Source organism: Equus quagga, chromosome 13 (genome assembly GCF_021613505.1).
Source record: "Equus quagga isolate Etosha38 chromosome 13, UCLA_HA_Equagga_1.0, whole genome shotgun sequence".
In the NCBI taxonomy this organism is placed as follows: domain Eukaryota; kingdom Metazoa; phylum Chordata; class Mammalia; order Perissodactyla; family Equidae; genus Equus; species Equus quagga.
The window spans coordinates 235,910-261,238 of record NC_060279.1 but is presented as its reverse complement, the minus strand read 5'-3'; the positions used below and the strand labels follow the sequence as shown (position 1 = coordinate 261,238).

General features: G+C 55.8%; 1 protein-coding gene across 1 annotated transcript; it reads right to left on the bottom strand.

The window, feature by feature from the left end:
• Positions 1-16,702: 16,702 nt before the first annotated feature.
• On the bottom strand, positions 16,703-24,490 carry OPTC (opticin). The gene is made up of 7 exons (XM_046680493.1): positions 24,449-24,490; positions 22,198-22,432; positions 21,276-21,429; positions 19,550-19,708; positions 18,541-18,743; positions 17,342-17,437; positions 16,703-16,873 (listed from the first exon to the last, which is right to left on the bottom strand). Exons 2-7 carry the CDS (start codon positions 22,423-22,425, stop codon positions 16,703-16,705), a joined length of 1,011 nt encoding a protein of 336 aa, XP_046536449.1. The 5' UTR covers positions 22,426-22,432; positions 24,449-24,490.
• Between the last annotated feature and the right edge of the window lie 839 nt (positions 24,491-25,329).

The window sequence follows — 25,329 nt, the reverse complement described above, 5'->3', positions numbered from 1 at the left end:
CCCGCCTTCCTGATGCTGGCCCTGATATCAGTTCCCCTACATTAAACCCAGCATGTACGGGGTTAAAACCAAAGCACTCTTTCCCTGCTCACTCCCTGGCTCCCGAATCCACTATCCGCCAGGGACTGGAGCAGCCATGTCACCCACCTGGATTCCTGATCTCCTCCTCCTCCCTGCAAACAGCATCCCAAGGCCGACTGCAGGCTGGTGGGAAAGCTCCGACCAGCAGGGCCACTGGCTCCCCCACCTCTCTACAAGCAGCCACACTCCGCACAAACCTTTAACACCTCCCATCTTTCAGGGAGATGAGATGAAATGAGGCACATTTGAGGGCTCACTCCTGTCTCCTGGGTGATGTCATCTGAAATAAAAACCCTTTCCTGGCCATAAGCCTGGCGTTCCAGCTTTTATTTGGCCCCTCTTGTGTGGTGGGTAAGGAACCTCTGTTTGTAGCCGATAACATACCCAGCCCCAGACCCCAAGGCCTGGTGTTTTTTGGCATTGGAGTCAGCCCTGGTTTTTTTTTGATGGGTTTGTGCCCCTTTCTCTGCCACTTTCCCTCATCTTTCAGAGAACTGCACAGAGCCCTGGGCCCAGCCCCAGCCAAGGGACCTGTGGTGCTGATCGTCCCCAGCTCCCAGCCCCATCACGGTGCTGCTCAGGGCCTCTGCTGTTCAGGCCCCAGCCCAGCAGCCTGCCCAGCCCACCAAGCTTCCCTCTGCTCCTGCCCACTGACCTTCTCACTTCCGGGCCTGGATCCCCAGATGCAGCCGCCCAGCTGTCCAATGTGTTCCTGGCGAGGATGCAGCCTGGGTGAGTGGAGGGCTAGGACGGAAACCCTGCTGACTAGCTGTGTGCCACACAGCAAAGCCCATCACTCTTCTGAGCCTTAGCTTTTTCTTACCTGTAAAATGGAGACAGCAGCTGGGTGAAGGTGAGCATCAGCGAGACAGTGAGCGTGCTCTGCCTAACCTGGCGTCTGGCGCACACTGGGTGTCCATCGGTCCTAGTTCCCCATTTCCCTTTCCTCTTTCTGGCTAATCTGTGTCCTTTGAGCATCTGGTTGTGGCAGGGATGTGATAGGCCTGGGAGTCAGTCAGCACCTGGCAGCCCCCCAGCTGACTGGGGCTGCTGTCCGCTTGGCTTCATCTGTGTCACCTGAGGCCTCAGCTCTCACTTCCCATTCCCAAGGAATGATGCATCTGGATCCACATAGGCTCAGTGCTCCTAATGCACCCTGAGGCTTGGTGAGCGAGTCACGGCGAGCTGGTACCACAGAGAGGAAAGGAGCCAGCACCATGATCCTGGATGATGGTGAGCGTCACGTGCTGCTCCAGGAACCTGGGGACCCTGCCCTCGCCAGCTTGGGTTCCAATACGAAGGGTCTTTGTTGATCACCCTTGTTGCTCCTGGGCTGTTCCTGTGGCACCAGAGGGAGGGTGGAGGTCTCTTGGGAAGGTCACCTTTCAGGGGAGGAGGGTTGGGACTCATGCTCCAGGAAGTGTCCTGCAGGCTCTCCGAGGTCCCAGAGCACCCCCACGCCTTGGTCACCAGACTGCTGGCTGCATCCCAAAGGGGCTCAAAGTGGAAGAGTTCAGGGCACATCATGCTTGTCATATAGCACAATGACAACCACTTCTGTTGTCAAGCTTTGTGTGCCAAATAATGGTAAGTACCGTGTGTGCATACGTCATTAATCCTCATAACAACCCTGAGAGCGAGTAGTATCCCCATTTTACAGACAAAAAAAGTAAAGCACAAGAAAAATGACCTACCTCGTGGCAGAACTAAGGGTCATACCCAGGTTCACCTTCATGCATCACCCACATGGGGCCTCATTCTGGGGCTGCGGTCTGAGGTGTCTTTTCTCGCTGTCTTCTCCTGCTTGGCGAGGAGAGCAGGGGCGAAGTGTGTGTGAGTAGAGAGATCTGGCCGCAGAGAGACGACTACACACCCAGGCAGGGTTAAGGGACATGGGTGAGGCAGAGTGGAATTCCATGCAGGGCTGCGGAGGAGAGCCCGTCCCTGTACCTGGAGAGGCTCTGGCTGCGGTTGGCACCTGACCAGGGCTCTGCCCTCCTAGCGGGGTGCCAAAATCGCGGCCCGCAGGAAGTGGGAACAAATGCAGACTGCACCATCTCTCTCCTCCCACGTCCGGCCTCCGTCAGCTGACCCTGCTGGAGGTTGGAGGCCCAGGGAGCCTGGTTGGTGCAGCTGAGGAGTCAGTATTCAGGTACAAGGCACAGAGGAGGGCAGCGCAGGGGAGAGTGGGGGGCGGCTGGAGGGGCCAGGAGGACTTTTCAGTGCAGGGTGCCTCGGGAGCTTTCTGAGAAATGGGCACTGCCTTGGGGCTCCAGGACCCGGAGAAGACGGTGGGCTGGGAAAGCAGACTGTGCCATTTTGCCTGCGTCCAGGGCAGCAGCTTCCCCCTCGTGTCCTGGGTGCATGAGGCCCAGGAGAAGGTCCCTGTTCCTCCCCTCAGGGACCCAGGGTGTCCCAGACTTGAAGAGGGGCCTACCTGGAGGTCAGAAGGCGGGCCAGGTAGAGATGGGGAGGAGTCAGGGAGAAGAGGCGCCCCTGAAGAAAGAGGAGTGGAAGAGAGGGAGCTGACAAGTCAGGCCCCTCAGGAGGAGCACCTTCCTGCTCCCGACCTTCAGGAGCACACTCCCTGTCCACAGCCTATTCCTTCTACAGATATGCGTGCGTGCTAATGTTTGCAAGGCTGTCTCTGCCACGCAGAAGCTCCTCCTAAGAAGGTGTCTGCGGCACTGCCTCCATGGGCTGCTCTCTGAGAGAGTGAGGCAGGGGCCATGCCGGGTCATGAGCCTCCTCCTCTATGGAGTCCTCCAGGTGCCAACCTCAGCCCAAGGCACCCTCCTGCCTCAGCTTCTGGGCCTCACACTGTGAGCATTGCTGTCTACAGCCATGGCCCCCAGAGGAAACTCCCCAGGACAGGCTACATGTTTGACTCATCGATACGACCCCCAAACTTAGGAGTGAGGGACCTCAGCTCACAGACTCTCTGTAATCCCTCCTGCTCCATGCTCACCTCCAGAAAAGAGAGACCGTTCAATCACCCAACCGATAATGCAGTCAATGTCTGTCTGCTGGGCAGGTGAGACCAGCCACGCAGGCTGCCCCCCCACCCCGGGGATCCCTCCCCCAGTGCCCAGCGTCTTATCACAGCAGCTGCTGGCAAGAGTGGCTCCCACGACTTTCTGTTTCTTTGTTCACCCCTCACCCAGCACCTGATGGGGAGTGGGAGGAGAGTAGTAACTGCCGGCAACCGGTTGTCCTGTGTGTACATGGAAGGGATGTGGTGCAGGCCAGAGGCCTGGACAAAGGGAATTCAAGGACTGGGGAAGGGTGGGCTGAGGGCCCCCCATCACACCTATGCACTGACCCCCTGCCAGGCAGCTCACCTGGCAGGTTCAGGTCCTGGGGAGATGGGCTGCAGCGCTCATCTACCTTGGTCCCTGGGATGGAGTCCTGGTTGGACTGAATCCCAGGAGAGGTGTCTTTCCCTCTGCCAGCTCCTGGCCCCAGCGTTCCCTATGCCTGAAGGAGTGAGGTTGAATGGGAGCCTGAATCTACGCCAGGAGAACCCAGGGATGGGCCCGTTTCTGGGGCATGTAGGCACAGGACTTGGCCGCTGGGTGAGCCACTCCTCAGTGCACCCCAAGAGCTTTCCAAGTCCATGGCCCTGAAGAGAGAGAAGAGGTGACTCTCTGGACCCTTGATCTTTCCCCTTCCCCTCTCAGCTGTCCCCAACCTCTCTGTGTCTTTTGTGTCACAGAACTTAGGACGTGGTTGGAGAGGCAGACGGGTGAATGGAGCCGGCTGAGAGAGGGACCCAGCTCCCTGCTGCCCCCATCAAGGCCCTGAGCATCGCTCATGTTTCTGAGTTGCTTTGCTGTCATATTTCTTTCTGCTCGGCCGCACGGCCCTCAGCTGCCCTGAGCAGCTCTTGCCTCCTCATCCATCATCCTGGCTGCAGGGCACCAGAGTCCATCTCGCACAGAAACCTTCCTGCCCTAGGCGTCCACCGAGATGGGCTCAGCTGTCAGAGAGGAGGGCGGTTTCCACAGGGGTCAGAGCGCCGGGCGCTCCAGGATTGATGGGCTATGCATTATGGGTGTCACATCCCAGTCAGTGCTGGTGCTCCAGAGCCAGAGAGGGTGTCCTGCCTTCCTTCCCGTGTCTGCCTCCTCCCTGGCACCCCCTTAGCAAGCATTTATTACACATTAGGTGCATTCCTTATTGATGTTACTTGCTGGTTGTTTTTTTTTTTTAAAGATTTTATTTTTTCCTTTTTCTCCCCAAAGCCCCCTGGTACATAGTTGTATATATTTTAGTTGTGGGTCCTTCCAGTTGTGGCATGTGGGATGCCGCCTCAGCATGGCCTGACGAGCAGTGCCATGTCCGCTCCCAGGATCTGAACCGGTGAAACCCTGGGTTGCCGCGGCAGAGCGCACGAACTTAACCACTCGGCCATGGGGCCGGCCCCCTTGCTGGTTGCTTTTTAATGGATGAGGATTTTGTGCACACCCCACAGCACTAGATTGGAGCTCTTTGAGCAGGATGTCTGTGCCTCCTCCACCTGCTGGAGCCCGGCTAGAGGCTGGACTTGCTCAAAATCGAGTGGTCACTGTGGCTGATGATGGGGTGGCAGAGTGAAGAGCCGTTCACCTCCAGAAAGACCCCGAGATGAGGGAGAGGCAGGGGTGTGCCCAGACTGCTCACAATGCTGTCACTGCACGTTGAATGGCTGTTAGCAATACTCTGCTCCGAGTGAGGCGTGGCCCAGCTGCTCTCTGCTTTACTCTCTGGCCCTCCTTCCCTGCTGGGTCGCTGGGCTCTCCTGCTGCTCTCACCTCTCTGGTTTCTCTTCTGCATGCACGCTCACTCCCCGGGAGGCGTGCTTCCCAGCAGTGCTTGCTCTGCCCCCTCTGCCTTTCTCACTGCACACATGCAGATGTGCTCAGTAACCCGTCTCACACCTGCTCTGGGACTCGGCTGGAGAGCCCCACACCATGACACCGTCGCAGGCTCTTCCCTTGCCAGCCGTGGCCGCCTCCTCTCACTTCCCCAGCCAACCACCATCTTACTCCAAGCTCAGTCTTTGTTCTCCTTCACGCGGCCCCAGCTCCCTGCTCCAGTCTCCAGGCTTGTCCCCTTCAGAAGTGCCTGTCACAGAGCTTCCAGGAGGCCAGCCTGCCACTCCTGATCCCCATGTGAAACGGGCAGGGCTCCTTTCCTGGCCTCTCCCAGGCGCTCTGCCCAGCCTCCCGCACACGTTCTCCTTCACGCCAGGCTCACGCGGTTGGGCCGAGCCCTGGGCCCCGCGTGCCTCTCACCGGCCCTTTATCCCAGGGACTCCCACTGGCCTCCACCTTGCCTTCCGCAGGCCCACCTTGACCTCTGCCCCCACGGCGACTCGGCTGCCCCACCTGGGCTGGTTGTGTGCTCCGTCGGTCTCTCACTGTGGGTGCCTCTCCGTTTTACACAGGCATCCGTGCATCCCACGCCCGGGGGGCTCGTAGCCCCAGCACCCGGAGTCCCTGGCATGTCAAAGCAATGAAGGACTCTGAGTTCCCGACTGAGCGAAATGAACTGAGTGAAGGGATGATTAGGAATGGGTGGGTCCGGCAGGCAAAGGCTCACAGGTGAGGGGTAAGAGGATGGGGGGCTGAGAGGCAGGTCAGAGGAGCGGTGTTTGAGGAAAATAAGAAGAGAGGCCAGATTCAGAGGGGGGTGGGGAGTGGGGGGAGTGGGGGGTGTGTGGAGGGTGGAGCTTTGAACGTACGAACACCCTTTCTGTCGCTGCTCCTGAGAGCACCTTCTCCATGAGAGGGAAAGACACCGGTTTTCTTTATGATGAAGGCTGATTTGACCATAAACCCTCTCAGCCTCCCAGGAGGTGGCAGTGGCCCTGATGGGTGGGGAGGAGGCAGGACAAGAAGATCAGTGGTGGAGGGTTGGGGGTGGAGGGGAGGGGAGGGAGAGAGAGAGAGAAGGGAGGAAAGAGACAGGAGGAGACAGGAGGGGAGGAGAGGCTCTTGGAATGCGTGCTGATTACTAATGTGCTGGAAAGCTCAGCAGAATCCATGGGGAAGCATTTACTGTGCATGAGAAAGCAGGCAGCCGGTTGAAGAAGGTATCCCCAGGGTCCTGCAGGGGGGGGAGAGGGGGGGAGGGGGGGAGAGGAGGGAGAGGAGGGAGGGGGGGGAGGGGAGGGAGAGGAGGGAGAGGAGGGGGAGGAAGAGAGGAGGGAGAGGAGGGAGAGGAGAGAGGAGGGAGAGGAGGAGAGGAGGCAGAAAACAGAGGAGAGAGAGGAGGGAGAAGACGGAGAGAAGGGAGAGGTGGGAGAGGAGGGAGAGGAGGGAGAGGAGGGAGAGGAAGAGAGGAAGAGAGGAAGAGAGGAGGGGGAGGAGGCAGAAGACGGAGAGGAAGAGAGGAGGGGGAGGTGGGAGAGGAATGGCCAGGGTTTGGGGTAAGAAGGAGAGAGGGACTGAGATCTTAGCTCTGCCTGGGTCATCTCAGAAGGGGAGAGGGCTCCTCTGCTCTCCAGGGGCATATTTCACCCATCGAGGTCACAGACTTCTTCCTTGGGAAGGGTTTACATGGTCACTGAGTCCCTTTCTCTACCTTGCTGCATCAGCACCAAGTCCACTCCTGGCATTGAAAGATGGCAGCTTATGGAAGCTTCTGGGAGTCCCCGTCCCTGAGGGAGGGGCATTTCCTTGGAGGCGGCTGGGCCTGAGCAGTGTTGGATGTCGGGGACTGAGTGGGATGCCCCTGTATCTGGCCTCGCTTGGCGATAAGCAGAGCAGAGCAGAGCAGCCTGTACAGTGGTCAGGCAACCCCTCCCTGTGATGCGGGCTTGGCAAGGTGGGGAGTCAAAAGAAAAATTTCTTGGACTCTCAAGGTCTGGTAGTAGTGCTCCTTTATTCAGAGAATAGCATGGGGACAGGAGCTGTGGGTAGTGAGACCTGCAGGCATGGGGACAGGACCTGTGGACCTGAAGAGCTGCAATGGGTTGAGAGTAGAGCTTATTTATAAGGCATAGGCATGTGAGTTATTTCTTTACAAGACAAAGGAAAGGTCAAGTGAGAAAAGTTGTTGAAATGGTATCTGTGCAGCTGGGGTTGGTTATCGGATGGTCCTATAACTTTGGATACAAATCAAGTCGGATTAGGTCAGGACATCCTAGACTTCCTGGAGGATGACATAGATGCCATGTAGGCAGGATGCCTTGGGTTTCTCTCCCTGGGGAGCCTTGATCCTCATCACCTGGATGTCGTTTGGGGGACGCCAGTGCGCTGGCGTGCTCTGAGGATCAGTAGCTGGTTTCCAAGCCCCATCTTCTCACATCTCTGAATATCCTCCCTGTTAAGAAAACAAAAGAACATGTGGCATCTTGGAGTCCCCACCCGCACCTTGGAGATGTGGAATCCAATCCTCTCCTGGCCAGAGGCAAGGAGCAGAGAAGAGAAGGAGCTTGCTTGAGGCCGAACCAGGTGAGTGTGAGCTGCGGCCCAGCTCACCTGCTTTCCACTCTCAACGCTGCATTAAGAACAGGGGCCTCTGCTCTCCTGTAACTCAAATAAAACACAGTCCATCTGCTTCCACTGCAAGGCACACCTCAAGCTGGAGCCATATTCCTGAGGAACTGCCATCAGACTCGAAAACTTTGAGACACACTGAAGCTCTTAATGCAAACTCTTCTTAAGTGGGTAACCAGGGGAAATTCCACTGCATGAAGCCCAACCAAACTTAAAACACTCTGTCCTCCTCTCCTCAAAGTCCCATAGCTCCTGGGAGCTGCTCGTGTCCCTCCAGGCCTGTAGGCTGTCTTGCTTTCAACCCTCGGCCCCTGCCTGGCTCCTGCTGTCTCTCCTTCCTCCAGTCCCCGCCTCCCCCTCACTGGCCCCAGGCCTGGTGGCTGAGCACTGGCTCTGGCTACTGTCACTCTCCTGTTTGTGAATCATACCTCCTTCCCTCCTTCCTCGTGTTTGTTTTAGCATGACTAACAAGGAGACAAGAGGGTTAGGGTATGTGAGTTCTTGGAGAAGGATCCATTGCACTTACAATAGAATCCTACCAGACCCTCACGTTCAGGCCCACTGCCTCCCGCCCCCCCCCCCCCCCCTCTCCCCCCCCCCCCCCATGCCGCCTCCTCACTGCTCGAACTCGCCATGCTGGTTTGGGCTCAGGGGCTTTGCTCCTGTTCCCTCTGCCTGGAAAGGGTTCCCCTCATGTTTGCACAGCCTTCTCATTATGCAGGTCGCAGCACAGCCATCACCGCCTCCGAGGGGCCTTCCTTGACTACCTTTTCTTATGTCGCTGGCCTCCACTGGTCTGCCACATCACTTTCGTTTTGTTGTCTTCTAGCATCTGTCTAATCACATTATTTATCTGTTATTGTTTATTCCATGAGTGCCTGTCTCTCCCACTGAGAACAGGGACTTTGTCTGTCTGTCTTTATTATGACGTCCCTGGTGTGCGGCAGTTAAAGACTTGCTGTTTAAAGAAGCAGTGAAGGATTCAGGAGATGGGGAGGCTGAGGCAGGGCCTGGGGCCGTCTCTGTGCATCTCTTTGTAGATGGGGTCTTCCTCTTCTGCCCTGCTCAGAAAACTGAGGCTCAGGATGCATGCATGACTAGGGCTCTCCCCGGTCAAGACTTAAGGGTGGCCATCAGCCTCTGTGGCGGAGGAGCTGTGGCTGCTGCTCTGCTTGGGTGGGGTGAGTCCTCTTCCTTCTCTGGGGGCGGGCGGGTTGATGTGTTGACGTCTCTGCCTTGTTTGCTACTGTGTCTTGTCTTCGCAGGCTGTCCTAGGGGTCACTTGGAAAGCACCACACAGCCCCCTCCCCACCCCAGACCGCTCCCTGGGAGTGGGGTGGTAGGAACTTGTTTGGTGATGGCAGCAAACAACACACGCACTTCCCACTCATGTGCTTGTGGTCCGGGGGGAGAGGAGGGAGCCGTCCCGGGCTCCAGAGAAGGAGAGAGGCAGTGCCTTTGGTGCGTGTCCCCTGGCTCCCAAGCTGCAGTGTGCAAGAATGGGGGTGACAGGAAAGCAGGAGACCATTTCTCCAGGAGTTCCCGTGCCCCTTAGGAAGAGACTGTAGCCCGAGAGGGGCTCACGGGGCGCCTGACCCTGGCCTGGAACACTCCCCTTGGGCTTGCTGTGATTCTGTTTACCAACAAGTGGGAAGGAGCCTATTGTAGTCGGGGTGAAGAATCGGAAAGAAATCGGTGAATAGGAGCTCAGGAGCCAAGACACTGGGCTCAGAGACAATAGATAGGAAGCGAGGGGTGTGGGAAGGGAGGTCTAGTCTGGAAAGGCTGAGGAGAAAACCAGGTGGGGGCAGAAAGGAGCCATTTCTGGTCAGATTTCTGCAGCAGGTCTGCCTCCCCCACGCATGGAGCTGCCAGGCCCGGTGTTTATGGAATGTATTCCTTGTGCACGCTCTTGTGGGGAGTGTGAGGGGGTTTAGCAGGGTGTCAGACACCCAGCACCAATCCCACAGGGCTTGTCGGGGAGGGGTGCTTTGCAGTCAGGCTGAGTTTGAATTTCCATTCTGCCTCTTGCTGTGTGGCCTTGGACAAAGAATATAACGTCTCTGAGTTCTTCTTTACAATTGGGGCAGTGCCCCCCTCATTGAGCTACTGTGGGGATTAAAGGTGATAACGTGTGCAGTGCCGAGGGCCAGCCTAAGGTCCTGCACAGTGTCCTGCAAATGGTGGCTCAGTGGTTCTCTGCAGCCTGGACCTCAGGGTCTTACTTAGAAGCAGGGGAGACCACCGTCTGCACTGGGCACAGGCCTGCCTGGACACAGGGGCTTGGACTGAAGGATGGAGGAATCTTGGGGCCTTTGGAATACTGAATTCTGCCAGTTTCACATCTTTCTCTACCTCCCATAATCTGTGCAGGGATGATGGCCCGATCTGCTGACTTTCAGAAGGGCCCTATTTTCAGACTGACTTGTTCAAAGGGGTAGCATCTACACTGGCAAGGCAATTTTAACCCAAGCATGGAGACCATCTGGAAGACTTGGATCCCTGAAGACAACATTTTTTCCTCCTCTGCAGGGAGCTTTAGCTTGAAACATCTGTGTAACTGCTCAACACCTTCCTCCTTCGCAGAGCATTCCCAGGGTGGGGGCTGTTTGCATCTTTCTGGCCCGGCATTTTTCAGGGCTACCCAGAGCCAAGGCCCTCATGCACTGCCAGTGTCCTACCTCTCCTCTGCCCACCCCCTTCCCCACCGCCCCTCCCCCAGAGGTTCACCTGCCATTGCCTGTCCCCAAAGCTCAAACCTGCCTGTCTCCCAGGACGTGGCTCCTAGGGGATTCCTTAGATCTCTAAGAAAGGCACTGCTTCTGCTCAGGCGCTGGGCTCCAGGAGCTGGTCCCGGGACGCAGGGCCCCTGGGGAGGGGAGCGCCTCTCCTGAGATTGCATGTCACTAATCCTCTGGAGGGGTAAACGTGACTTGAGAGCTGTTGCGTCTTCTGTCAAGATGTCAGGGTAGGTGTCCCTGCCCCAGCTTCCTGGGCTCAAGAGGGAGGAGAGCTTTCTTTGTGCCGTTTCTGCAGGGACCAGAGAGGGGCCCAGGAAGGCCTGCAGCTAGGCCAGCTTTCGGGTCAGGGTGATTTGGGGTCAGAAACCTTGACTTGGGAGACTCAGGGGTTCTGTGCATCTGCACTCTCCGTCCTTGCCTCCCTTTGTCTTCTTCACCACTAGGAATCTCTGTCTCTATGTTGGTCTGTGCGGTGCGGGATAGTTGGGGAGCGTCTGGTCTTTGTTCTTAGACTAGAAATGGGAGGGGATGGGGACAGACACCACGCCTCTTGGGCTTGACATGCTTCGAGCAACAGAATTGGGCTGAGGGAGCTTCAAGGGGACACAGTAGGGTGCTGGTATATGTCACACACCAGGTCAGGACTGGGGCTCTGGACTCTCTTTCCAGTGCTCACTCCCTTGCACTGAGGTCCCTTTGCAGGTGGTCACAGCGTAAAACCCTTGCACTTCCTCCTGTGTAGGAACCGTGTGTTAGACACACACCAGATACAAGAATTCCAGAAGACAGGGCTGGACCAGTGGTGCCAGGAGAAGGCTAAAGCTGTTTGCTCTGGTGCCTGGAGTGCAGAGGGGACCTGGGGAAGGAGATAGAGGGATTGCAAAGGGGGATGGGGAGAGCAGGGGTGCGTGTTCTGTGTGCACGTGCAGGAGGGTGTGCATGTGCCTCTTCAGGGCCATGGGTTGGCCACTCTGGTTTGAAGACAAGGAGGAGGCCCGAGGTTGGGGATTTTATTGCAATGAGGCAGGAAGGAGGTGGTCCCTTGGCTACTGTGTGACTCCTGGAGGGGAAGGGAGACATGAGAGCAGTGGGGAAAGAAGCCAGCACCCGCTCCATATGGAGACCCTCACCAAAGCTGGTGACAACCATGGGAGGGGGGCGTGTGAGAAGGCGAGGTGGTGGCTGCTAGGGATTGTGAAGCTGGCCCAGCCTGAGAGATGACCTTGAGAGAGAGGAGAGGGAAAATTGAGCTGGTGTCTAGTGAGGGGGAGCGGGGAGGGCCCGGCGAGGAGGAAGGAGAAAGCTGAGAGAGATCCAGACAGCGGAGGGGGCGGGGCAGAGTGTGCCCACCTCCTGTCTGTCTGCCTCCCTCCTTCTGGCTGGAAGCAAAGGACGAAGAAGACACGGAGGGGCAGGCATGTGGGTGCCTGCAGGGCGGGGGCAGAACTGGGGGGCAGAGTGTCCTTGAGTCCTGGGGCTTTCCTGAGCTGAGATCCACAGAAGCCACGGTTACCTCATTACCTTGCGCTGCCCAGGATACAGGCCCTGACTCAGGACTCAGGCCTGGAGAATTCTCCCTGCTCCCTGCTTTTTAAAGAGCTCTGGGGGCTGGACAAACGGGGAGGGGAGGGACACTAATCCAATGCCCCAGAAGCTGGGGATGGGATTTCCCATTTCTCCTGCAGGAACTCCCCAAAAATGATGGCTTTCCGTTCCTCCCCCAGGCTTGTTTTTCTATATGTTCAGTCATCTTTCTCTTGAACAGAACGCTCCACCTCTCATCTCCTGTGTGTAATAGGGCTCATCATTCCTTCCTCACGGCTGTCGGGAGTGTGAATTAGACTCCAGATGTAAAAGGGCTGTGTACAGTGCAAATTTACAGCGTGAGCATCAGAGATTGTTATTCAGGGAGGAGACTAAAGGGAAAAGGAAGCAGGAAGGAAGTCCCGGCAAGGCCAGGGCAAGGAAACACCCCTGGCTGCTGAAGTGGATTCATCTCCAGGCCCTCCCAGCCGCCATTCTGCCGCCTCCTCACCCGGCGGCCGGTGGAGTTGAGGATGGGCGGGCGGAGCCAGTCACTGCAAACTCGCTCTGGCCTCTTCCCCTGCCTCCTCTCAGGACACTCACAGAACAGGTCAGGGCAGCCTGCCTGGAGCTAGACCCTCCAGAAGGAGATGGGGCTGCAGAGGGGGAGGTGCTCCTTCCTACAGGGCTGGCAAGACGGCCATCAGAGAGTCGCCCAAGAGCAAGGGCACTTGCCAAGGTCGCCAAGGTGGGGTGGGAGCCCTGCTCCTCGTGTCAAGATGTAACAGCTGGGAGCCATCTGGGACTTCTCCCGCCCGCACCGCCTCCCCCCCGCCCCCATCACAGGAGGGGCCGAGGGATGACGCACTGTTTAGAATTTCTTCAGGGAGACGGCCCACGAGGGCATTCTTTCTATTTCTCGGGCTTCCCTAGCCAAAGATGGGGGCTTAGTTAGGAGACAGCTGCAGAGGCAGCAGGCCCTGGGGGAATCCTGCCCATGGCAGCAGCCGTGGCCCCAGGGAAGAAACCTTGTGGAACTTGCCTCCTCTGAGGGGGCTCAATGCAGCGCCTACACTGAAGCTGCTGGCAGAGCAGGACTTTGGCCCCATGCTCAAAGCCACCTGGGTTTGAATCCTGGCTCTGCCACTTACTAGCTGTGTGACTCTGGGCCACTTCCCTTTCCGAAGCTTGTGTCCTCACCTGCAGTATGGAGATAAGCCCCCCTGCCACCAACGGCTATGGTTGGGATTAACGAACTCATGTATATAACAGCTTCCATTACAGAGTCTGGAAATTCCAGGACTTGTCGTCTCCTTCTCCCACAACGGGGCAGGGGCCCGATGACTTTCTGTACTCAGCACGTTAACCTTGGGGCATGTGGGTGTGGTGGGGCTTCTAGCACCCAGGAGCTCCCCTTCTGGAAAATCTCCCTTCTGTTTTTTTCATTGGATTATTTCCAGCCAGGGTTTCTTCAGCTGGGCATCTTGAGGCTCTCAGGTGCTGTGTGCCTAGGCCTGCTGGTCATCCGGTAAAGCAGGACGTGGACGAGGATGGTTTGCGAGGGGACAGGATGGCTGGTGAGGGACAGAGAATGCTCCTGCTGTGATAAGCTCCGTGGAAGATGAGAAGAGGGAGGGAGGGGCCAGGACGTCACTGCCCTGAAATTCTACTGCACTGAGAGGCAAGGGGCTGTCGGCTCAGGGCCTTACCAGCTCTCCCTGGGGCCAGATGTGCCGGAAGTCTCAGATCTCCGGAGAGAGGGGGGCACTGCTCTCACCACCTCCAAGACTCCCATCTGTGTGTGTCGAGTCTTAGTCTGAGCTTCAGCCAGCCTTGTGAGCTGGGGTAGTGCTGCGTCTTCTCTAGTTCCCCATTTCTTCATCTGAAGAATGTGACTAACAATCGCTGACCCTCCGCTCACAGGACTGTCCTGAGGATCCACGGAGCAGGGAGAGCGCTGGACAGAGGCTGGCGAGGCGGGGGAGTGGGTTCCCTCCCACGTAGCCACAGAACACACCCGTCCATCCAGAATTGGGACCACCTGGAACCGTGGGTGGTTGCCTTGGCAACTGAATGCCTGGCTAACTGCTCCTCCTTCAGGTTTCAGCTTAGACATTTATTCTTCAAGGTCTCCCAGACCCTTAGACTGTGGCCCTCCTGTAAGCTCTCACAGTGTTCTGTGCATTCCTTTTATAGCATTTGTTATGAGCTAGCCTGGTCATTTATGTGACTTTTTTTATTCTTCTCCCCAAAGCCCCCTAGTACACAGTTGTGTATTCTAGTTGTGGGTCCTTCTGGCTGTGCCATGTGGGACACCGCCTCAGCGTGATCTGATGAGCAGTGCCATGTCTGCGCCCAGGATCTGAACCGGCGAAACCCTGGGCTGCTGAAGTGGAGCGCACACACTTAACCACTTGGCCACGGGGCCGGCCCCCCTGTGTGATTTTTTTTTTTAAGAATACTTTCTTTTATTATTGTTAAAGATTTTATTTTTTTCCTTTTTCTCCCCCAAAGCCCCCCGGTACATAGTTGTGTATTCTTCGTTGTGGGTTCTTCTAGTTGTGGCATGTGGGACGCTGCCTCAGCGTGGTCTGATGAGCAGTGCCATGTCCGCGCCCAGGATTCGAACCAACGAAACACTGAGCCACCTGCAGCGGAGCGCGCGAACTTAACCACTCGGCCACGGAGCCAGCCCCCCTGTGTGATTTTTTTAACGTGTGTCTTTTGCACCCGACTCTCAGCTCTCTGAGGAAAAGGAGTATGTGTGTTGCACACTATCTTATTGCTGTCCCTGGCAGGCAGTGAAATCCTTGCTGAATGAGGAAATGAACTGTCTGCCTCTCACCCTTTCTATGCCTCAGTCACCATCTTGTGCCAAACACCCATCTGTTACATCCCCTGTCCAACAGCTCCTTATAAGAAGAGAAAGGGGGCCGGCGCCGTGGCACAGTGGTTAAGTTTGCACATTCTGCTTCAGTGGCCTGGGGTTCACTGGTTCAGATCCCGGGTGCGGACATGGCACCGCTCATCAAGCCATGCTGTGGCAGGCATCCCATGTATAAAATAGAGGAAGATGGGCACGGATGTTAGCTCAGGGCTAATCTTCCTCAGAAAAAAGAGGAGGATTGGTGGCAGATGTTAGCTCAGGGCTAATCTTCCTCAAAAAAAAGAAGAGAAGGGTGTGGGGGGATCAGAATTTGCCACCCCAAAATGTGTCTGTTTGGCATGAGGATTATTTTGGGCTGGTTACTTTTAAAAACTGCAGACATAAGAGAAACCCTTAAAAGTAGAATTTACCCTTTGTGAGAGACATTTACATTTGTAAGGGACATCTCCATCTGTAAAGGTGTCTCCCTCTCTGTACCAGGAAGAGGGGATGACCTCATCTCTAGAAACTCTCATCAATGCAGAACGCAGGGACTTGATCTGCATAATCCGTAAATGACTCTCCCCACCCCCAACATCCTCCTTTGTCTTTAGCTGAAGATGGTATTTAAGACCAGATCCTCCGCCATTTGAGTGAGTTGCTCAGTTTGCCTGAGTCTCTCCCACGTATGCATGTATAAAGCTTTGTTTGATTTTCTCTTGATATCCTGTCTCACGACAATTTAATGTGTAGCCTGGCCAGAAGGACCTAGAGGGTAGAGGAAATGCCTTCGTCCCTACAGCTGCCATCTCCCTTCCCTTTATAATTCAAGGAGCAAGTCGGCTGGACCACAGTTGCCCTTTTTCCCACCCTCCCAGCGCAGCAGGCCTAGTCAGGACCCAAAAAGGTTGCAGGTGAGGAGCTGCTCTGCTGCCCTCTGGTGGTTGAACATGGAAGGGAGCCTGGGAGGATGGAACCCCTGCAGCCAGGAACGGGCAGGCGGAGCCGTGCTTGGAGGCTGCCCAGTGAGCCCGAGAGGTGAGCGCCACAGGAGGGCATCTAGGCTGGTATTTGCATCAGTTCTCCATCCTTACGAATGGCTCCTTCCACGTCCAACAAGCAGCCCTGGCGTAGGAAGAGGAGAAACCCACCCTATCCCAGTGCGGACGCCTGGGGGAGAGGGAGGGCTAGTTAAATAGATGTTCTTTTTCCTCAGTGGTGCCAGCAAATGCTTGACAACCAGCTTTCCAAAAAAAAAAAGCAAAACAAAAAAAACCCCAACGTGTAGCATTTTCCAATTTCCATGGAATAACTACTCCCAACGTGGCTGATTTCAAACAACGATGTTCACTGTGAAGGGAGCTGGGAAGACAGGAGCATGTCACTGTATTTACCACACAGATCCCACGGACGCAAAGACGTTCAAGAGCACGGTTAATAGGAAAATAATTGCGAAGTGATGAGTTTGAGTATTTATTTGTTGTTTTGTTTTCAACATATTTAATTGCGTGTTTATATAATTTAATTTTTAACAATGGCTGTGTTTAACTGGCTTGCAAAATTCTGGAAAATTTAATAATTGGTTCTTGCAAGTCTAGTAGAAAGAGCTGGCTCCAGCACCCCACTGCTTCTCCCCTTTCCTCCTCCTCCTCTTCCTCCTCCTCTTCCTCCTCCTCCTCTTCCTCCTCCTCTTCCTCTTCCATGGCTTCCCTGGCATTCTGTGTGGGTAGGAGGGATGGGGAACACGGGGAAGAGCTTTGCTGCAGACAACACCACCCTCTGAGCCAGGAGCCACAGGTGGGAGGGAAGAGGCATGGGATGCACATTTGGCTACCGGACATTTCAGTGTGCGTTTGAGGGAGTGATTTTTGCAACTAGATCACGAGGCTGATCAGCACCTGGATGAAAGACCCCTGTTTAGAGACGGGAGACTGGACCCTACAGCCCGGAGGCCTGTGTCCTTGTGCTCCCCAAGGGCTCTGACCTGGACGGAGAGGGAGGCTGAGCTAGGCAAAGCGGCCTGTGGGGAGCCGAGGCAGGCAGAAGTAGGCGCTGGGGAAGAGGCCCAGGTTGATGGGATTGCCGTCCAGGCGGATGTCTTCCAGCCGCCTTCGGGTGTATTTATGCTCCTCTGGGTCGCAGAAGGCGTCTCTTTGCATGGTCTGTATCCTGTTATTCTGGAAAGAACACTCTGACAGCTGAGCCTCTGCCGGAGAGCCAGCCTCCATCAGCTATCCCCACCAGCTCTGCTCCCCTTTTGCAGCTGGAGAAACCGAGGTACATGAGACGAAGGCCAAACAACAATGGCGAGGAGAGGAGAGGTCACGGAGGGTGGATGCGGGGCGGGCTGGGGGGGATGAACAGGGCTGAAGGGAAGAGGAGAGACAGAGGGCAAGGAGAGAAGGGACAAGCAGTTGGGTGAGCTGGGGCAAGGCCGTGGAGGGAGGGGAGGTGCTTCAAAGAGAAAGAGGGAGGAAGTCACACTGAGGCTGTGGACAGCGACCTGGACGAGACCTGTGACCCGCGTCTCCAGTGAGCTCTCTGTGAGGAGACCCCGCAGCTGCCCGAGGTGCTCCTGCTCTCAGCCCTCCGCCCTCTGGGCTCTGGGCTCTGCGCGCCCCCTTGCTCTTGCGGAGGCCGCTCACCTGCAGGTGCAGCGAGCGCAGGCTCAGGGGCAGGGGTCCGGGGATGGACTCCAGCAGGTTGTCGGCCAGGTAGAGGAACCGCAGCCTCTCCAGCGCCTGGGGAGGAGAAAGAAGGCTGTCGGGCCCTGGAGGTGAGGGGTGGCTGACGTGACCCCGTTCGTTCACTCAGAGTCCCCTGAGACTCAGCTGTGGGCCAGGCTCTGTGCTGGTGCTGTGGGGGACACCCCGTCTCTCAGGAGTGCACAGGTGCTAACTGGATGCAGAAGGGAAGCTGCAGCTGGAGGTGCGGCAGCTGGGGGAGTGCGGAGCCTGTCGGCTGCTGATGAGGAGTGGGCGAGGAGCGGGCTGGGCTGCAAGGGAGGACAAGGGGGCATCTCAGCCCCACCTCAACTTCTCTGCTATCAGAAGGGGTTTCCCCAAATGAGAAGCCTCCAGATGCTAAACCTGGAGCAGCTGTGCAGAGCACGTTCTGGAAACATCCAGACCAGCAGAAGGAGAGCCACAGGCACACATGAGGCTGACTGAGCCTGAGTGCCAATCTGGTCCACGCTCCATTTTTTCACTGCAATTGCCTGGGGCTCCTCCTGGCCCTGCTGAGTGGGCAGCTGCAAGGGGCATATTTGTGTCACATGTTAGCCCTTCCCATGAAAACTGCCAGCCAGTGACCAGTCAGATTGTCTCTCTTGAGAATTTTCTCGTAGAAAGACAATGATCAGTTAGTTAGAGGTGGTTTTGAAAGAAAAGGGTCCAGGGAGTTAGGGCAGGAACTGGCACCACTGCAGTCAGTCACACGTTAGTCAGAGGTTTAGGGCAGCAGATGCTGGTGTGCAGAGAGGTGAAAGAGCAGGCGCATGGAAAGGAGCCAAGAGACCGTGTGCCCCAGAGCAAGACGGAGAGCAGTGGCCTGGTCGCTGACAGCCCAGCCCCACCCCCACCCCCAGTAACAGGCCCATGAGGCCGAGTTCCCTTCCACGGAGGTGCCTGGGATGGCACGCAGTCAAACACCTTTTCTTCAGTCAGAATCAGTTTATTGCAACAAAAAGAACCTCTAAGAAATAGACGAAGAAACAGGGTTTGATTTTCATACCCCAGACCAGGGTTGGAGCAGGGATATCCTATGAGGGCAAGGCGTGTGTGTGTGTGTGTGGCCGTGGGCGTAGGTGGCAGGTGGCAGCGGTGGACTGAAGGCCCTGACTCACCTTGAAGGCTTCAGGCTGTATCCCTGAGCTCCGGAGCCGATTCAGGCGGACGTCCAGGACCTCGATCCCAGTGGGCAGCACAGGCAGAGCTGCCAGCTGGTTCTCTGGGAGGATCAGATCCTTTAGATCAGGCAGCAGGCGGAGGGCATCATCATCGATGGAGGAGATGAAATTGCTAGAGAGGTCAATCCTCTTCAGTTTTGCTAAGGGATGCAGGAGAGAACGCACACACCATCTTTCCCTGCCCCTGCCAGAGCTGCCCGGACCTGGTCTACCCTCTCAGGTAGGGAACGCTAGCCAGCGCTCCACCTGCACCAGGTCCAAACCAGAAGAGAGAACAGATACACCAGGACTCTCTGAAAAAGCCCTCGATTCTGCAGTCTTTCCCCTGGAGTTCTGTCCTGCATGGCGGCTGCCCACCTCGGATCGGTTTGGAAGAAACCTTTCCAGGGCAAGACCCAAGAGGCCCAGGAATCCCTGGTCTACCCCCCGCCCCCTTCCACCATTAGTTTACGCCAAAGGACACGGAGGCCTTGAAGGCTGTGGTTATTAGTGGCAGAAGCTGGATTCGAGCCCAGGTCTCCCATGGCAGGCACGGTGTGAGGCCCAAAGCAGCAAAGCAAACCAGCAAACACAGGCCATGTCAACAGCGTCAGTGCCATGGAGAGTCGAGTTAGCATGGCCTGTCCAGAGGCCAGGAGGGCACAGAGCTAGACATGCTGGGACATACTGAAAATGGAGGCTTGATCATATCTTCCCCTTCCCAGAGCTTTTGGGAGAACAAATGGGCAGAGGGCACTGCTGCCATCTGAAATCTTCAAAGGAAAGAATTAGAGTCTTGGGGCTGTTTCCCTTTGTTGGCTGGAAAGACTGAAAGCTAAGAGGGAAGGACTAACACAGGTGGGACCCCGTCCCTGGGGACTGTTCATGTGCCGGGTAGGGAAGGAGAGGACCCCGGGGGCTTCCCTCTGCTGGGCCTGCCGTCCTCTTCTGCCAGGGCATTACGTACTCAGCCCTTTGAAGTCTCCGGCCCGGATGTGGCTGATGCGGTTGAAGCGGGCGTACAGGTAGGCGGTTGTCTTGGGAAGAGGGGGGATGTTTTGCAGGTCAGCATCGTCACAGTACACGGAGGAACCAAGGCACACACAAACCAGACAGGTAGGCAGGCCTGGTCCCAGTGGAAGAGAGAACAAAGGGAGACCCCCCAGTCAGACTCCCTTCAGCTTCTGGAACCGATGGACTTTGCCCCAGGAAGTGTCTGAGCCACGGCTGTCTGTCCTTTTTGGTTGCTGCCCAGAACTGACTGTCACAGTGCAGCAGGCAGTGCTGGTGGCTGCGCCCAGCATGGCACTCGGCCTCAATTAGGAGAAGCGGATCCACCTCAGTGATTCCTCCGTCCCAGTCCAGGAGCACTGGCATCAGACCCTGGCTCTGTGCGGGGTCTCCTGGACCTATGGGGGTGTTTCCGGCAAGTCCTTCGGTCTCTTTTCCACAGGGCTCCTCTCTGGTCCCCAAAAATACAGTGAAGATGAAACAAAGCCACAATTAAGTTGGAATGGACAATGGCTGCTGAGCCTGCTGGCTGCCTTGTGGGTGAGGAGTTAACACGTTCTGTGTGGCTCCAAGAAGCATAACAGAGCCAAGGTGGAGTGGCCAACGCCTGCCCAGAATCCATTTCCCCTTCTTACAGTATCAGCACCCCAGCTTTCTATTGGGAAACAGCCCTCGTCTGTTCTCAGTCCATGACTAGCGGTCACGAGACGTGGGCCAGGCCATCGAGCTCAGACTGACTTTACAAAGCTGAGAAGATGAGAAGACTGTAGTGGCTCACAGAGCCGAACAGTGCAGGAGGTTTCCATCACCTGCCATTCCAAGGGCCAGAGATGATGGGAGACCACGGCCACTCCCACTCAAAGGGGGACTCTGTGAAGCAGTGACATTGCCCAAGGATTAAGAGGCAGCTCCTCTTTGCCAGCAGTGACCAGACAGTGTAGATGGAGCAGAGAGGGCCCCAGCGCCCTTCTTATCCCAAAGCCTTGAGTGGCAGACCAAGATGAGGCCCTTTCTGGTCTCTCTGAGCCTGGGACTCTGCTGCTCTGTGAGGTCACAGATTCCTACTGAAACGTCTTCTCTGGATGCCCCAGAGCCCTAGATGTGCCCAGGGCAAACGTCTCCAGAGGAGAACAGGGACTGAAAGCAGGCAACTCTGGGACGAACAGCACCCTCCTCGGCCTCCGTTCTGCCGCCTCAGCAGAGGGCCAGTGCTCACGGCAAGGGAGGACGGCGTCCCAGCCTCAGGACGGGGAAGAGCTGCTAAGGAGGGAGCTGAGAGCTGGAGAGCAGTATGACTGCTCCATTTGCCCCTGTGCCATGTGACAGCCACAAAGTTATTTATTCTTCTCTGCAGGCTTTTAATTGTCTCTAATCTAATTACCATCAACCTGCTCCCCCAGTGATGCTATTAATTAAGGTAGGGTGGCCTTGCCAGGCAGAGCAGAATTCCTGCATTTCTGTCTCCTATCCAGTGTGTGCATTCGAGCAAAAGCATCTGGGACAGCCAGCCTCTCTCTTGGATTTTTTTTTCTTCTGTTTTTATTGTGGCTGTTTTCCATCCTCTCCCTGCTGGTAAGGGCTAGCCCTGACCCTCTGCCCCCTGGCCCTGGTACCTGTGGTGCTGGGTCATGTCTGCGTAGCCTATCGCCTATGGATGTTGAGACCTGTGACTATAAACTTACCGTGGCTGGTCGGGGACCCCAGCAGGCCCAGTGTAGTGGGCCTGGTCAGTGGAGTAGGTCTGGTCATTGTCAGGTTCGAAGAGGGTGTTCTTGGAGCGAAAAGGCTCTGAGTGGAACTGATGCTGGTTGGAGGAGGCAGGCTGGTCCCTTTAACCTGGAGACATAGCACACAGGAAGCCAATTTTTGACTGAGGGGAAGTTAACTTTGGGCTCTGGGAACCTCAGTGACCAAGTTCAAACTTGCCAAGAGTCACTGTGAAGGAGGGAAGGACAGCAGAAGGAGTGAGCAAGAAAGACACCTTTTCAGAGAGCATCTGGTCTGACATCTCATTACATGGATGAGGAAACTGAGGCCTAGAGAGCAGATGGACTGGAGTCACGGAGCCCGCTGGTGGCCAAGCTGGTGGCTGAGCCAGAGCCCCCGGCTCCAGATTTCCTAGGCTGGAGCTCTTGCTCTCGCCCCGCACTGACCAAGCTCACACAGCACACGGGCTTGGCTTCTGATCAGCTCCCGCCAAGGCCAGCACGGGCTGAGGAAGAACTTCGGACTGAAGACAGTCTAAGAAAAGATAGGAGGTGGTGGCATTTCTTTTTTCTAGGGAGAATATGAGGACACTGCTGATGTCCCAAAGAGATGCGGCTTATGGTCTTACTTGAAGGCGAGGCGGGGAGGGGTGATAGATGATTTCTAAGGGAAGTCCCACCAAGTTTTCTACAAACGGACAAAGAAATTGAAGTTTTGTTGTCCTCTTTCTTACTATCATCTAAGTAACAAGTTGCTATGGAGGGACAGGAATTTCCACCTCCTGGAGAAAGAGTTGCAGGCTTGAGACACCTGCATCATGGAGCAAGGGAGAGGGGCCAGGCCTCAGGCTCCCAGTTTCTTGGAGGGAATGCAGCTGGTCTGCTGTGTGCCCCTCACCTCGGGGAGCTGGTCCCCGTGGTCTGTGGGCTCATGGTGGCTCAGGTCAATGACCTCATCGTAGCTGTCCAGGCTCAGGACGTAGTTCTCTAGACGCAGAGCTGTGTGAGAACTGTGGTCCTCGTGCTTCTGGTCCTCTCTCCTCTTCCTCTCCTTCCCTGGGAGAGAAGTCGTCCCCGCTTCCTGCAGCACCAGGGCCAGCAGGCTCAGGAAAGCTGAGAGCTTCATGGGGGTCCTGGGGAGGGAAGGTTGGGGTGAGGATGGGGTGAGTCACCTGGGCCTCCAGCCCTGGGCGGTAGGCAGGAGAGGGGGCAGCTGTCTGAGGGGCAGGGGTCTCTGGAGCTTTGTGGGAGTGGCTCACACACTTGCCCACTTCCCACCCCACAAGTGCAGACTCTCACGCTCTTCCTCACGCACGCAGCATCTTCATACACGTGCAGGCTCTGGAGAGCTGCGCTGTGTCTAGGGGACTCCCACCCCGACTCCGTGGAGTCCGTTTACACTGCAGGGGAGGAAGACACTTCCTCTCCCCTCTGGGTCCTTCTGGCCAGGCTACGAATTAAATTGACATGAGACAGAATAACAAGAGAAAATCAAACAAAGCGTTATAACATGTATGCATGGGAGAGACTCAGGAAAGCTGAGCTGCTCGCCAGAATGGCCACAGCTGCCACCTTAAGTATCACCTTCCGCTAAAGACAAAGGCAGACGTTGGGGTAGTGGTTTGGGGCTTCAAAGGGGAGGAAGGTGGTACATGGACATGGAAAAGCAACAGTTTGGTAGACAGAACTTTGATGAGAGTGGGCTTCGCAAGGGTCCTCCCAGACTACCACATCCAGAGATTTCCATGGTGATGGCCTGTCCTGGGCCAGGGCTTCTACCCTGAATTCTTTTAGGCAGTTGTGTGTGGGGGGGGTGGGTGTCAAAGCTTCTTTCAGAGCCTTTTGTTCTATCAAGGCAAAGAGACACATTTCGGGGTGGCTAATTTTGCTCCCCCATAACATGCTCACCACACTCAGATGTTCACTCACACAGGCAAGTGCAGCCGGCACAGACACGCTCGTGCACGTCCCCTTGTCCACACACCTCCCCGCTAACTAGGCACACGCTCGTGCATTTATCAGGCTGTTCTCTCTGACACAATCACATACCAGAGTACAACCGTTAGTCACTACACAGGATTTAGAGACACTTCAACATCAAGGAGTCCTATAGTTTTAAAAAGATTATCCATTCATCCACGGATTTGATCAACAAACATTTACAGGGTGTCTATTATGCTCCAGGCATTGGATTTGTCTTTGGGGGTACAGAATTGAATAGGGCACGCCCAGGTCCAGGAATGCCCCAACCACTTAGGGGACATGGGCTTAAAAATGGACGCACACCGTAAAAAAGAATGCTAGTTTATAAAATACATTTATAAATGCAGCTTTTAGAAACAAACGATCACAGAAACAAAAGAGCTCTTTGGGAGTGGTTGGGGGAGTGTATACACACCCAGAAAGTTCCTTAGATATGTATGTACACCTGTGTGTGTGCACAGGAGATTATGTACACATGTGATGCGCGTGTAAGTTCACCCACATATGCACAGATGGGTCAAGAACATGCGTGGTGTGGGTGTCAGGTATCTAGTGCATTTTTGATAATGCAGCCCTCCCCAAGCCAGCTGCACAAGTTTCTAGTAGATTCTCCCCCTTTCTTTATTTTAGCTGGGCAAGAGGTAAGCTCCTAGCAGTAGCAAGAGGTATCTCTTCATCTTACTTCCCATGCTTCACTCCAAACCAAATTAGATAATATTAAAAAAATCTTTGAAAAAAGTCCTAAGACAGGGGCCAGCCAGGTGGCATAGTGGTTGGATTTGCAAGCTCTGCTCTGGTGGCCTGGGGTTTGCGGGTTCGGATCCCAGGTGCAGATCTACACATCACTTATCAACCTATGCTGTGGAGGAATCCCACATACAAAGTAGAGGAAGATGGGGACAGGTGTTAACTCAGCGACAATCTTCCTCACCAAAAAAAAGGGGGGGGGGTGCTTTGTAGCAGACATTAACTCAGAGCAAATCTTCCTCAAAAAAAAAAAAGTCCTAAGACAGAGTTTACTGCCACCCCCACCCCCCAAGCCTCCCCCAGTTTCTCTGGCCCGGAGGCCTGAAGTGTCCTCTCTCCCACCCAATCGGCACCCAGCTCACACTCTTTTCCGGCACTTGCATACCCACGGGCCTAACGCAGCCACCCTTGAACCTTACCCTGTGTACTCCTCGGGTTCCAGATGAGCCTCACAGCTTCCAGAGAGGTGGGGACTCTGAGGGAGAGGGCACAGGCAGTGGGGCTGGCAGACTGTGCCTGGGGAGGGCGGGAGCTGGCCAAGGCAAGCATGCGGCCAATCCAACTTCTCTCCTTCCTGATGTCCAGCTGTTTCCCCTCCTCTTTCCTCGCAGGGTCCCCCAACCAGTTCCCTTGCTCGATGAGAGGGAATTCTCTCTCTCTCTCTCCCTCCACACCTCCCCCCCCAACTCCCTATACAGCCCCCCCCCCCCTCCCCCCCATCCCTCCCTCTCTCTCTCTCTCTCTCTGCTCCCTCTCTCTCCTCCTGGCCACCCTCTTTGAGGGGGCAGGCAGTTCCCATCCCCTCAGGGGCCCCACCCCGCAGATTCTGTACTCTCAAAGAAGAGGGCAGTGGGGTATGTGGAGAGATGGGGCTTGCCTTTCTCCTGACAGAGAATGAGGATGCTCTATATGGAGCCCAAATATTAAAAAAGGCTGAGCTCGGGTACGCTGACCAGCTCCACCACCTAGAGCCCCAACAGGGGACCAGAACTGAACAGGAATCACCAGAGGGAGGGCGACTCCAAGAGAAGGTGAATGGGGGATGGGGTAGCATTTGAAAGCCAACTTCAAGGTCTCTGATGGCGACCTTGAGGAGGGTACAGGAAATTCTCTAAACCTGCTCAGTTGGGCCCTAGAAAGGACTTCCTGATCACAAACACCAGAAGGCATTGTCTGGGGTCTCAGGGGGCAGAGAAGAATCCTCTCAGTGTACACCCCCCACCCCCTCCCCAATCTGGAGAGATGCTCCTTTCCTTGGTGCCTCAGGCTGCTGCAGGGTAAGTCCTTGCTGAAGGAGGGG